This window comes from Salvelinus namaycush, chromosome 11, assembly GCF_016432855.1.
Source record: "Salvelinus namaycush isolate Seneca chromosome 11, SaNama_1.0, whole genome shotgun sequence".
NCBI classification, from domain to species: domain Eukaryota; kingdom Metazoa; phylum Chordata; class Actinopteri; order Salmoniformes; family Salmonidae; genus Salvelinus; species Salvelinus namaycush.
In genome coordinates this window covers 45,751,708-45,766,801 of record NC_052317.1, presented here as the reverse complement: position 1 = coordinate 45,766,801, position 15,094 = coordinate 45,751,708, and the positions used below count along the sequence as shown (strand labels likewise).

Genomic DNA, 15,094 nt, shown 5'->3' with positions numbered 1-15,094 from the left:
CTCAACTTACCCCATGGTCATTGGCTCAACTTACCCCATACCCGGGTTGTGCCAAGAGACCACTTTGTGGAAAAGCTATGATTTCAAAACTTTAATGTTTACATGAATTCTGATTATTTCCAGAGCTACACAACATCCTGAAATATATGTAGATATCTTTGTTAGAAAGAAGACTATATTTCCCTTGACGGAATGATGCTGAATGTAAAACAAATGGCTGAACGTGACCCCACTCTCTGCTACAGTAACTTCTAAAAGATGTGGCAAATTATAAAGGTTTTATATTTTATATAATTACAGAAAGATACAGTATGAACACAAAACAATAAACGTGTGTTAAGTGTTAAAACATTTTTTCTTTTATATAAATGACAAATATATTGATAATTTTACAATTGCAATACTCCAATCATCATGCAGATAATAGAACAGTATGTTTATATTAATTTAAGCACCTCCTTCTTTTAACGGTTAAATATATTCAGATCTAAATAGCTTTGTCACAAAAGGTCCTAAAGCAAAATGGCGTAGAAATGCAGTACTTATGTTGTCACGGTAAAACCAATTTGCACAACAGAACAAAACGTAAGGTAAGGTGCTCATTTCAATCCAAAATTATTAAAAAGATGACAATTATTTCAACAAAAAAAGCGAAGTTGTTCAATACAAAATTGAGTATGTAAGTGAAATCTGAGTTGTATGATTGTCTGCTGCACCAATAGCAGTCCTTGCTAGTATAGCTATCAGATGTTAAAGTTTGTTATTTGGTCAGTTTTATTTCTTCTCCAGTCTGTGTGCTCATCTGAGGGAGGAGAGAGATCATTACCTCCTCAATTTCTATCAGTCTGTAGAGTAAACATGTTCAGTCATTTATTTTACATAGAAATAGTTAATAGATATTGAATTGGGTTCAAAATGAACACAGTTGATTGCTCTGCTGTTGGTACACCCCCTAGTCGTTCTTTCCCCAGCTAGGGAGTGCTGTTTCCTGGGGGACACCTCTGTATCAGCTCTTCTACCTCCACTACCTCCATCACCAAGTCACGGATGGACTTCACACTATCCAGTGGAAACGCTTCCTGCTCTTCCTCCTCTCCCTCCTCTGCCTCCATCCCCACTGCGTTAGACTGTAGCCCCAGAGCCTCTCCTCTGTCCCCTGCCTCCACTACACCCCCCAGAGCCTCTCTTCTGTCCCCTGCCTCCACTACACCCCCCAGAGCCTCTCTTCTGTCCCCTGCCTCCACTACACCCCCCAGAGCCTCTCCTCTGTCCCCTGCCTCCACTACACCCCCCAGAGCCTCTCTTCTGTCCCCTGCCTCCACTACACCCCCCAGAGCCTCTCCTCTGTCCCCTGCCTCCACTACACACTCCAGAGCCTCTCTGTCCCCTGCCTCCACTACACCCTCCCCAGGTCCAGTGAGTGGAGTAGTAGCACCCTCTGGTGATGTGACCAGGGTATTGCATGCAAGCAGGGCACCCTCGCTCTCAGTGACAGTAACTCTAGAGACGGAGGTAACTGTCGCTCTGTCCTCACTGCCTCCATGCTGCATCTCTGATCCTGTGGGGTTAAGGTCATTCTGAGTCAGGGAGGCTGGTTCAGTGTCTCTGGCTTGGGTAGATGAGCTAGTTTGGACTGTACCACTGGCTTTCATTTCTGGAGGGGTGTCAGAGTGGACCGAATCACTGTCTACACTTTCTATATGGGCGTTGGATGGGGCTGTACCAATGTGATGTGCTTCTGTGTTCTCTGCCTCCTTACAAAGATGTTCTTCCTCCTCTTCCTTCTCGTCCACGGTGAGAGGTACAGATGCCCCCTCCTTCACCCCTGCAGGAGCTTTCAGGTAGACTGCTCTGTCTGTGGCTTGTCTCTGTCTCTGACCAGTGAAGGGCACCGTGGCCTCAGGAAGAATCATACTCATTGCTGATAGAGACTCGACACACACCGACACACTGTCACTCACTGGGCTGTTTCTGGCTTTGGCTGTGTCTGTGTCTGGTTTGTCTTCAGTTCCTGGTGGTTGGGATGCTTTGGCCGTGTCTGGTTTGTCTTCAGTTCCTGGTGGTTGGGATGCTTTGGCTGTGTCTGGTTTGTCTTCAGTTCCTGGTGGTTGGGATGCTTTGGCTGTGTCTGGTTTGTCTTCAGTTCCTGGTGGTTGGGATGCTTTGGCCGTGTCTGGTTTGTCTTCAGTTCCTGGTGGTTGGGATGCTGTGTCTGTAACTTCAGGTGTCTGGGGAGCTGGTTCAGCCACAGGAAGAGAAGCCTTGGGGGAGGGGGCATAAGGTGTGATTGTGGCCAAAGGGGTGTCTTGATTGACTAAGGAAGCATCAGGTTTGGTTGAGGCAGCACCAGAGGTGTAATCGCTTTCAGCAGAGGACATTTCAGGTAGAGGTGAAGGGGTATCAGGCTCTGCTACAGCGACATCAGCAGTATTGGTAGGTATATGTGCTGCGGCTGGGAGTGGGACTGGGTCTGGAGCCTCACTTTCTGGAGTTATGACAATGACAGGAGGAGTGAGGGCAGCCATATCTGGGACCACTGGGCCACCTTCCACCTCCAGCCTCCCAGCGCTAGAAGACGAGTTCCCCACCAGGGTAGAAGGTGCCTGCTCGGCCTGTCTGCTCAGCCCAGAGACAGCCATCTTGGCAGGGCTGGCGGGGGAGGAGAGGGGAGGGGTGCGACTGTCTGTCAGGCTGCTCTGGCTGGCGCTCTGCAGGTCAGTACTGTCCACCATCAAGTTGTTCTTCCTCAGACTGGCAGCTTCTTTCACCACTGGAGAAAATGAAAGACCGAAAGGGAGAAGAAAGAATTGATTAAGTCCATACAGGAGAAGCATACAGTACATACAATCAATTATGCCATACATGGTATACAGGAGGGTAATGGTGTTATACAGGGTATACAGGAGGGTAATGGTGTTATACAGGGTATACAGGAGGGTAATGGTGTTATACAGGGTATACAGGAGGGTAATGGTGTTATACAGGGTATACAGGAGGGTAATGGTGTTATACAGGGTATACATGAGGGTAATGGTGTTATACAGGAGGGTAATGGTGTTATACAGGGTATACAGGAGGGTAATGGTGTTATACAGGGTATACAGGAGGGTAATGGTGTTATACAGGGTATACAGGAGGGTAATGGTGTTATACAGGGTATACAGGAGGGTAATGGTGTTATACAGGGTATACAGGAGGGTAATGGTGTTATACAGGAGGGTAATGGTGTTATACAGGAGGGTAATGGTGTTATACAGGGTATACAGGAGGGTATTGGTGTTATACAGGGTATACAGGAGGGTAATGGTGTTATACATGGTATACAAGAGGGTAATGGTGTTATACATGGTATACAGGATGGTAATGGTGTTATACATGGTATACAGGAGGGGAATGGTGTTATACAGGGTATACAGGAGGGTAATGGTGTTATACAGGGTATACAGGAGGGTAATGGTGTTATACAGGGTATACAGGAGGGTAATGGTGTTATACAGGGTATACAGGAGGGTAATTGTGTTATACATGGTATACAGGAGGGTAATGGTGTTATACAGGGTATACAGGAGAGTAATGGTGTTATACAGGAGGGTAATGGTGTTATACATGAGGGTAATGGTGTTATACAGGAGGGTATTGGTGTTATACATGGTATACAGGAGGGTAATGGTGTTATACAAGAGGGTAATGGTGCTATACAGGAGGGTAATGGTGTTATACAAGAGGGTAATTGTGTTATACAGGAGGGTAATGGTGTTATACAGGGTATACAGGAGGGCAATGGTGTTATACAGTAGGGCAATGGTGTTATACAGGGTATATAAGAAGGTAATGGTGTTATACAGGGTATACAGGAGGGTATTGGTGTTACACAGGGTATACCAGAGGGTAATGGTTTTATACACTTCTATTACTGCCAGTAGAAAAGACAAGGGATGGTTTTTTAGAAACTTATTTTAGAACATGGGACACCAAAAGGGAACACAGTGAAATGTAAAAGTCATTTTTATATGCAGTGGATGGATAAGTGGTGTCTCCTATACTTTAGGAGAATGGATTGGGGTGATAAGTGGTGTCTCCTATACTTTAATAGAATGGATTGGGGTGATAAGTGGTGTCTCCTATACTTTAATAGAATGGATTGGGGTGATAAGTGGTGTCTCCTATACTTTAGGAGAATGGATTGGGGTGATAAGTGGTGTCTCCTATACTTTAGGAGAATGGATTGGGGTGATAAGTGGTGTCTCCTATACTTTAGGAGAATGGATTGGGGTGATAAGTGGTGTCTCCTATACTTTAGGAGAATGGATTGGGGTGATAAGTGGTGTCTCCTATACTTTAGGAGAATGGATTGGGATGATAAGTGGTGTCTCCTATACTTTAGGATAATGGATTGGGATGATAAGTGGTGTCTCCTATACTTTAGAAGAATGGATTGGGGTGATAAGTGGTGTCTCCTATACTTTAGGAGAATGGATTGGGGTGATAAGTGGTGTCTCCTATACTTTAGGAGAATGGATTGGGGTGATAAGTGGTGTCTCCTATACTTTAGGAGAATGGATTGGGGTGCTAAGTGGTGTCTCCTATACTTTAATAGAATGGATTGGGGTGATAAGTGGTGTCTCCTATACTTTAATATAATGGATTGGGGTGATAAGTGGTGTCTCCTATACTTTAATAGAATGGATTGGGGTGATAAGTGGTGTCTCCTATACTTTAATAGAATGGATTGGGGTGATAAGTGGTGTCTCCTATACTTTAATAGAATGGATTGGGGTGATAAGTGGTGTCTCCTATACTTTAATAGAATGGATTGGGGTGATAAGTGGTGTCTCCTATACTTTAATAGAATGGATTGTGGTGATAAGTGGTGTCTCCTATACTTTAGGAGAATGGATTGGGGTGATAAGTGGTGTCTCCTATACTTTAGGAGAATGGATTGGGGTGATAAGTGGTGTCTCCTATACTTTAGGAGAATGGATTGGGGTGATAAGTGGTGTCTCCTATACTTTAATATAATGGATTGGGTATTAAGTGGTGTCTCCTATACTTTAATATAATGGATTGGGTGATAAGTGGTGTCTCCTATACTTTAATAGAATGGATTGGGGTGATAAGTGGTGTCTCCTATACTTTAGGAGAATGGATTGGGGTGATAAGTGGTGTCTCCTATACTTTAGGAGAATGGATTGGGGTGATAAGTGGTGTCTCCTATACTTTAGGAGAATGGATTGGGGTGATAAGTGGTGTCTCCTATACTTTAGGAGAATGGATTGGGGTGATAAGTGGTGTCTCCTATACTTTAGGAGAATGGATTGGGATGATAAGTGGTGTCTCCTATACTTTAGGAGAATGGATTGGGATGATAAGTGGTGTCTCCTATACTTTAGAAGAATGGATTGGGGTGATAAGTGGTGTCTCCTATACTTTAGGAGAATGGATTGGGGTGATAAGTGGTGTCTCCTATACTTTAGGAGAATGGATTGGGGTGATACGTGGTGTCTCCTATACTTTAGGAGAATGGATTGGGGTGCTAAGTGGTGTCTCCTATACTTTAATAGAATGGATTGGGGTGATAAGTGGTGTCTCCTATACTTTAATATAATGGATTGGGGTGATAAGTGGTGTCTCCTATACTTTAATATAATGGATTGGGGTGATAAGTGGTGTCTCCTATACTTTAATAGAATGGATTGGGGTGATAAGTGGTGTCTCCTATACTTTAATAGAATGGATTGGGGTGATAAGTGGTGTCTCCTATACTTTAATAGAATGGATTGGGGTGATAAGTGGTGTCTCCTATACTTTAATAGAATGGATTGGGGTGATAAGTGGTGTCTCCTATACTTTAATAGAATGGATTGTGGTGATAAGTGGTGTCTCCTATACTTTAGGAGAATGGATTGGGGTGATAAGTGGTGTCTCCTATACTTTAGGAGAATGGATTGGGGTGATAAGTGGTGTCTCCTATACTTTAGGAGAATGGATTGGGGTGATAAGTGGTGTCTCCTATACTTTAGGAGAATGGATTGGGGTGATAAGTGGTGTCTCCTATACTTTAATATAATGGATTGGGTGATAAGTGGTGTCTCCTATACTTTAATATAATGGATTGGGTGATAAGTGGTGTCTCCTATACTTTAATAGAATGGATTGGGGTGATAAGTGGTGTCTCCTATACTTTAATAGAATGGATTGGGGTGATAAGTGGTGTCTCCTATACTTTAATAGAATGGATTGGGGTGATAAGTGGTGTCTCCTATACTTTAATAGAATGGATTGGGGTGATAAGTGGTGTCTCCTATACTTTAATAGAATGGATTGGGGTGATAAGTGGTGTCTCCTATACTTTAATAGAATGGATTGGGGTGATAAGTGGTGTCTCCTATACTTTAATAGAATGGATTGTGGTGATAAGTGGTGTCTCCTATACTTTAGGAGAATGGATTGGGGTGATAAGTGGTGTCTCCTATACTTTAGGAGAATGGATTGGGGTGATAAGTGGTGTCTCCTATACTTTAGGAGAATGGATTGGGGTGATAAGTGGTGTCTCCTATACTTTAATATAATGGATTGGGTGATAAGTGGTGTCTCCTATACTTTAATATAATGGATTGGGTGATAAGTGGTGTCTCCTATACTTTAATAGAATGGATTGGGGTGATAAGTGGTGTCTCCTATACTTTAATATAATGGATTGGGATGATAAGTGGTGTCTCCTATACTTTAATATAATGGATTGGGGTGATAAGTGGTGTCTCCTATACTTTAATAGAATGGATTGGGGTGATAAGTGGTGTCTCCTATACTTTAATAGAATGGATTGGGGTGATAAGTGGTGTCTCCTATACTTTAATAGAATGGATTGTGGTGATAAGTGGTGTCTCCTATACTTTAATAGAATGGATTGGGATGATAAGTGGTGTCTCCTATACTTTAATAGAATGGATTGGGGTGATAAGTGGTGTCTCCTATACTTTAGGAGAATGGATTGGGGTGATAAGTGGTGTCTCCTATACTTTAGGAGAATGGATTGGGATGATAGGTGGTGTCTCCTATACTTTAGGAGAATGGATTGGGGTGATAAGTGGTGTCTCCTATACTTTAGGAGAATGGATTGGGGTGATAGGTGGTGTCTCCTATACTTTAGGAGAATGGATTGGGATGATAGGTGGTGTCTCCTATACTTTAGGAGAATGGATTGGGATGATAGGTGGTGTCTCCTATACTTTAGGAGAATGGATTGGGGTGATAAGTGGTGTCTCCTATACTTTAATATAATGGATTGGGTGATAAGTGGTGTCTCCTATACTTTAGGAGAATGGATTGGGTTGATAAGTGGTGTCTCCTATACTTTAGGAGAATGGATTGGGTTGATAAGTGGTGTCTCCTATACTTTAATAGAATGGATTGGGTTGATAAATTCCCAAACTGGGGTACGCACAATGCTGTCGGGGCCCAAATAAAAATGTGATTCACCAAAAAAAATCTAATTTATATTTTCCGATGCATTTGGGTGAGTTTTTTCTCTCTCACCTGAGTAGCATCGTTTCACTGCCAAAAATAACGTTTAACCATCTAGCGTTCAGCGAAATAACAATACAATGTCAAATACGGGTAGCCTAGTCAAAAAATTAACATCCAATCACATTAACCATCACATTAACCATTACTCTCTCGCGGGAAACCTTCATTCTTGCGCAGACATTTAGAAATGAAACATGACAATTTGAAAAATAAGCCACGGGAGTTTTTTGAGCGAGAATAAAGATTACTTTTGAGTAGTAAGACATGTATAAAAGCAACAGATATCATTACTAAGAAGGAACTAGAGGCGTCTTATATGGTGAGCTACCGAGTGGCTAGGACAGGCAAGCCCCATACTATTGTGGAGGACTTAATTCTTCCTGCTGCCGCGGATATGTCTGGGACAATGCTGGGGGAAAAGGCCAAAAAAACTATACAGACAATGCCTTCATCAAACAACACTGTTTCACGACTCATCAGTGACCTGGCAGGAGATGTTTTGAAACAATTACTGCTTCGCATACAAGCCAGTGAATTATATGCGTTACAGCTGGATGAGTCAACAGACGTGGCGGGCCTGGCACAGCTCCTGGTATATGTCCGTTATGTTTATGGGGGGTCAATTAAGGAAGACATCCTCTTCTGCATTAACAAGGACAACACACAGGTCTTTCCATCTTTGTATGATTTTTTATGTGCAAATGAACTCAAGCTAACGGACAATGTCAAATGTGATGTAGTGAAGCACCTGAGTGAGTTGGGTGCGCAATTACGCAGGTACTTTCCCGAAACGGATGACACAAACAACTGTTTTCATTATCCCATCATGCCCTGCCTCCAGTCCACTTACCGATATCTGAACAAGAGAGCCTCATCGAAATTTCAACAAGCGGTTCTGTGAAAATGTTATTTAATCAGAAGCCACTGACAGATTTCTGGATAGGGTCGCGCTCAGAGTTTCTTGCCTTGGAAAATCACATTGTTAAGATTCCCTTTGCAACCACGTACCTATGTGAGAGTGGATTCTCGACTCTCACTAGCATGAAAACTAAATACAGGCACAGACTGTGTGTGTGAAATGATTTAAGACGGAGACTCTCTCCAATACAACCCAACATTGCAGAGTTATGTGCATCCTTTCAAGCACAACCTTCTCATTAACCTGTGGTGAGTTATTCACCATTTTTGATGAACAAATAAGGTTTTATATGTAAGATGGTTAAATAAAGAGCAAAATTATTGATTATTATTATTTGTGCCCTGGTCCTATCACTTTCCACGAGCCGGGTTGTGACAAAAACTCACACTCATTCTTATGTTTAATAAATGTATCATATAGTGTGTGTGTGTGTGGCAGGCTTACAAAGATGTCAAAAAACATGGGTGTGTTATTATATAAAGAGAATCCTGGTCCCTGGATGACAGACAGAAGCGGGTAAACGCACCTTTGTCGACCTCGATGGTCAGAATGTGCAGTAGAACATCTTCATAAACGTTTTCCACTTTGATGAAGTTGGTGTAATCAGCAAAGATGTACTGGTCCAACTTCTGCAAGTCCTGTAAAGTGTAAGTTTCACGGTTTATATTATGATGAACTAACAGTACTTGCTCCAACAATGTTTCTTTAATTTGATAGGGTGAGATGTGGATGGACTGAGACCATCAGCCCTGCTCTAGGATAATATCTAACATGTAACGACTGGTATAAAGAGACATAAAGTTACCAGCGTACATACCGGTTTGTGTGCCGGAGCCATGTTCCTCCTGATAGCAGGTAACGTGATGTCAACCAGAGCCTCCTGAAAGAACCTCTTCCTCACCGTGCTACTGTCATGGTCATACTGCTGCAGGGAGCAACCACAGAACAAGAATGTTACTAGCCTCTACACCCTGTTATAGACATATTGCTCCAGGAAATATGCATCAATCAATCAATTAAACAACCAATCAACCAGTCAACCAAGTAATCAAAACAAGACAACCACACAAGACAACCACACAACCACACAAGACAACCACACAAGACAACCACACAACCACACACGACAACCACACACGACAACCACACAAGACAACCACACAACCACACAAGACAACCACACAACCACACAAGACAACCACACAAGACAACCACACAAGACAACCACACAAGACAACCACACACGACAACCACACACGACAACCACACAAGACAACCACACAAGACAACCACACAAGACAACCACACACGACAACCACACACGACAACCACACACGACAACCACACAAGACAACCACACAACAAGACAACCACACAACAAGACAACCACACAAGACAACCACACAACAAGACAACCACACAAGACAACCACACAAGACAACCACACAACAAGACAACCACACAAGACAACCACACAAGACAACCACACAAGACAACCACACAACAAGACAACCACACAAGACAACCACACAACAAGACAACCACACAGCAAGACAACCACACAACAAGACAACCACACAAGACAACCACAGCAAGACAACCACACAACACGACAACCACACAACAAGACAACCACACAAGACAACCACACAAGACAACCACAGCAAGACAACCACACAACAAGACAACCACACAAGACAACCACACAAGACAACCACACAACACGACAACCACACAAGACCACATAAGACAACCACACAACAAGACAGCCACACAAGACCACATAAGACAACCACACAACAAGACAGCCACACAAGACAGCCACACAAGACAACCACACAAGACAACCACACAAGACAACCACACAAGAAAACCACACAGCAAGACAACCACACAACAAGACAACCACACAACACAACCACACAAGACAACCACACAAGACAACCACACAAGACAACCACACAACAATATAACCACACAACAAGACAACCACACAACAAGACAACCACACAACAAGACAACCACACAAGACAACCACACAAGAAAACCACACAGCAAGACAACCACACAACAAGACAACCACACAAGACAACCACACAAGACAACCACACAAGACAACCACACAAGACAACCACACAAGACAACCACACAGCAAGACAACCACACAACAAGACAATCACACAAGAAAACCACACAGCAAGACAACCACACAACACAACCACACAAGACAACCACACAAGACAATCACACAAGAAAACCACACAGCAAGACAACCACACAAGACAACCACACAACAAGACAACCACACAACAAGACAACCACACAACAAGACAACCACACAACAAGACAACCACACACGACAACCACACACGACAACCACACAAGAAAACCACACAACAAGACAACCACACAACAAGACAACCACACAAGACAACCACACAAGACAACCACACAACAAGACAACCACACAACAAGACAACCACACAAGACAACCACACAACAAGACAACCACATAAGACAACCACACAAGACAACCACACAACAAGACAACCACATAAGACAACCACACAACAAGACAACCACACAACAAGACAACCACACAAGACAACCACACAACAAGACAACCACACACGACAACCACACAACAAGTGTTAGAATAACCAGGGCTGAGTTTCTCCTAGTCAACTATGAATTCACTGAAATTAAACTACAGTAGGTAGGGGAGTGTTGCATTGTACAGTCAGAAGACAGTAGGTATGAAGCTACAGTCGGAAGACATGAAGCTACAGTCAGAAGACAGGAGGTATGAAGCTACAGTCAGAAGACAGGAGGTATGAAGCTACAGTCAGAAGACAGGAGGTATGAAGCTACAGTCAGAAGACAGGAGGTATGAAGCTACAGTCAGAAGACAGGAGGTACGAAGCTACAGTCAGAAGACAGGAGGTATGAAGCTACAGAGAGAAGACAGGAGGTACGAAGCTACAGTCAGAAGACAGGAGGTATGAAGCTACAGTCGGAAGACAGGAGGTACGAAGCTACAGTCAGAAGACAGGAGGTATGAAGCTACAGTCAGAAGACAGGAGGTATGAAGCTACAGTCAGAAGACAGGAGGTATGAAGCTACAGTCTGAAGACAGGAGGTATGAAGCTACAATCAGAAGACAGGAGGTATGAAGCTACAGTCAGAAGACAGGAGGTACGAAGCTACAGTCAGAAGACAGGAGGTACGAAGCTACAGTCAGAAGACAGGAGGTGTGAAGCTACAGTCAGAAGACAGGAGGTACGAAGCTACAGTCAGAAGACAGGAGGTATGAAGCTACAGTCAGAAGACAGGAGGTGTGAAGCTACAGTCAGAAGACAGGAGGTACGAAGCTACAGTCAGAAGACAGGAGGTACGAAGCTACAGTCAGAAGACAGGAGGTATGAAGCTACAGTCAGAAGGTAGGAGGTACGAAGCTACAGTCAGAAGACAGGAGGTGTGAAGCTACAATCAGAAGACAGGAGGTACGAAGCTACAGTCAGAAGACAGGAGGTACGAAGCTACAGTCAGAAGACAGGAGGTATGAAGCTACAGTCAGAAGACAGGAGGTGTGAAGCTACAGTCAGAAGGTAGGAGGTACGAAGCTACAGTCAGAAGACAGGAGGTATGAAGCTACAGTCAGAAGGTAGGAGGTATGAAGCTACAGTCAGAAGACAGGAGGTACGAAGCTACAGTCAGAAGACAGGAGGTATGAAGCTACAGAGAGAAGACAGGAGGTGTGAAGCTACAGTCAGAAGGTAGGAGGTACGAAGCTACAGTCAGAAGACAGGAGGTATGAAGCTACAGTCAGAAGGTAGGAGGTACGAAGCTACAGTCAGAAGACAGGAGGTACGAAGCTACAGTCAGAAGACAGGAGGTATGAAGCTACAGAGAGAAGACAGGAGGTACGAAGCTACAGTCAGAAGACAGGAGGTATGAAGCTACAGTCAGAAGACAGGAGGTACGAAGCTACAGTCAGAAGACAGGAGGTATGAAGCTACAGTCAGAAGACAGGAGGTACAAAGCTACAGTCAGAAGACAGGAGGTACAAAGCTACAGTCAGAAGACAGGAGGTATGAAGCTACAGTCAGAAGACAGGAGGTATGAAGCTACAATCAGAAGACAGGAGGTATGAAGCTACAGTCAGAAGACAGGAGGTATGAAGCTACAGTCAGAAGACAGGAGGTACAAAGCTACAGTCAGAAGACAGAAGGTATGAAGCTACAGTCAGAAGACAGGAGGTATGAAGCTACAATCAGAAGACAGGAGGTATGAAGCTACAGTCAGAAGACAGGAGGTATGGAGCTACAGTCAGAAGACAGGAGGTATGAAGCTACAATCAGAAGACAGGAGGTACGAAGCTACAGTCAGAAGACAGGAGGTATGAAGCTACAGAGAGAAGGCAGGAGGTATCTGTCTGTTATCTCACCTTGAGGACTCTGAGCTTTGCTTTCTCCATGGCTGAGGTGAGTTTGGAAGGGTTGTCTTTCAGTGAGCTCTGGAGGAGCAATTTAAAGGTGTACACAGCATTCTCCATCAGCTACAACACAGAAACACACAGCATTCTCCATCAGCTACAACACAGAAACACACAGCATTCTCCATCACCTACAACACAGAAGCACACAGCATTCTCCATCAGCTACAACACAGAAACACACAGCATTCTCCATCAGCTACAACAAGACAGAAACACACAGCATTCTCCATCAGCTACAACACAGAAACACACAGCATTCTCCATCAGCTACAACACAGAAACACACAGCATTCTCCATCAGCTACAACAAGACAGAAACACACAGCATTCTCCATCAGCTACAACACAGAAACACACAGCATTCTCCATCAGCTACAACAAGACAGAAACACACAGCATTCTCCATCAGCTACAACAAGACAGAAACACACAGCATTCTCCATCACCTACAACACAGAAACACACAGCATTCTCCATCAGTTACAACAAGACAGAAACACACAGCATTCTCCATCAGTTACAACAAGACAGAATCACACAGCATTCTCCATCAGTTACAACACAGAAACACACAGCATTCTCCATCAGTTACAACACAGAAACACACAGCATTCTCCATCAGCTACAACACAGAAACACACAGCATTCTCCATCAGCTACAACACAGAAACACACAGCATTCTCCATCACCTACAACACAGAAACACACAGCATTCTCCATCAGCTACACAAGACAGAAACACACAGCATTCTCCATCACCTACAACACAGAAACACACAGCATTCTCCATCAGCTACAACAAGACAGAAACACACAGCATTCTCCATCAGCTATTTGTTGTAGCTGGGGGAGAATGCTGTATGATGTGAGGAAATGGTTTGTTGTAGAATATACAGAAAAGAGATTAACGGCAGAGTTCGTTTTTTGTCGAGTCTAGGTCTACTTTTGACAAGTCCTGCAGTATCTGTCTAACCTGTCTATCTGTACACGGTCCCGTGTAGCTCAGTTGGTAGACCATGGCGCTTGCAACGCCAGGGTTGTGGGTTCGATTCCCACGGGGGGCCAGTACAAAAAAAGTGTGAATGTATGTACTTGTAAGTCGCTCTGGATAAGAGCGTCTGCTAAATGACTTAAATGTAAATGTATGTAGTGGATCAGAACTAACCTGTTACATGTCTATCTGCGTGCTGTGGATCAGAACTAACCTGTTGCATGTCTATCTGCGTGGTGTGGATCAGAACTAACCTGTTACATGTCTATCTGCGTGGTGTGGATCAGAACTAACCTGTTGCATGTCTATCTGCGTGCTGTGGATCAGAACTAACCTGTTGCATGTCTATCTGTATGTAGTGGATCAGAACTAACCTGTTACATGTCTATCTGTATGTAGTGGATCAGAACTAACCTGTTACATGTCTATCTGTATGTAGTGGATCAGAACTAACCTGTTGCATGTCTATCTGTATGTAGTGGATCAGAACTAACCTGTTGCATGTCTATCTGTATGTAGTGGATCAGAACTAACCTGTTGCATGTCTATCTGTATGTAGTGGATCAGAACTAACCTGTTGCATGTCTATCTGTATGTAGTGGATCAGAACTAACCTGTTACATGTCTATCTGTATGTAGTGGATCAGAACTAACCTGTTGCATGTCTATCTGTATGTAGTGGATCAGAACTAACCTGTTACATGTCTATCTGTATGTAGTGGATCAGAACTAACCTGTTGCATGTCTATCTGCGTGCTGTGGATCAGAACTAACCTGCTGCATGTCTATCTGCGTGCTGTGGATCAGAACTAACCTGTTGCATGTCTATCTGCGTGCTGTGGATCAGAACTAACCTGTTGCATGTCTATCTGCGTGCTGTGGATCAGAACTAACCTGTTGCATGTCTATCTGCGTGCTGTGGATCAGAACTAACCTGTTGCATGTCTATCTGCGTGCTGTGGATCAGAACTAACCTGTTGCATGTCTATCTGCGTGCTGTGGATCAGAACTAACCTGTTGCATGTCTATCTGCGTGGTGTGGATCAGAACTAACCTGTTACATGTCTATCTGCGTGGTGTGGATCAGAACTAACCTGTTGCATGTCTATCTGCGTGGTGTGGATCAGAACTAACCTGTTGCATGTCTATCTGCGTGCT

General features: G+C 43.7%; 1 protein-coding gene across 1 annotated transcript in view; it reads right to left on the bottom strand.

Annotated features, from left to right (window-relative positions):
• Positions 1-971: 971 nt before the first annotated feature.
• LOC120055447 (protein Niban 1-like) overlaps positions 972-15,094 on the bottom strand; it is a 53,939-nt gene continuing 39,816 nt past the window's right edge. Inside the window, exons 15-18 of the mRNA XM_039003310.1 lie at positions 12,894-13,004; positions 9,264-9,371; positions 8,973-9,084; positions 972-2,770 (exon numbers count right to left, since the gene is read on the bottom strand). Of these exons, the coding sequence (XP_038859238.1) occupies positions 972-2,770; positions 8,973-9,084; positions 9,264-9,371; positions 12,894-13,004 (2,130 nt within the window). The remainder of the gene's footprint in view (positions 2,771-8,972; positions 9,085-9,263; positions 9,372-12,893; positions 13,005-15,094) is intronic.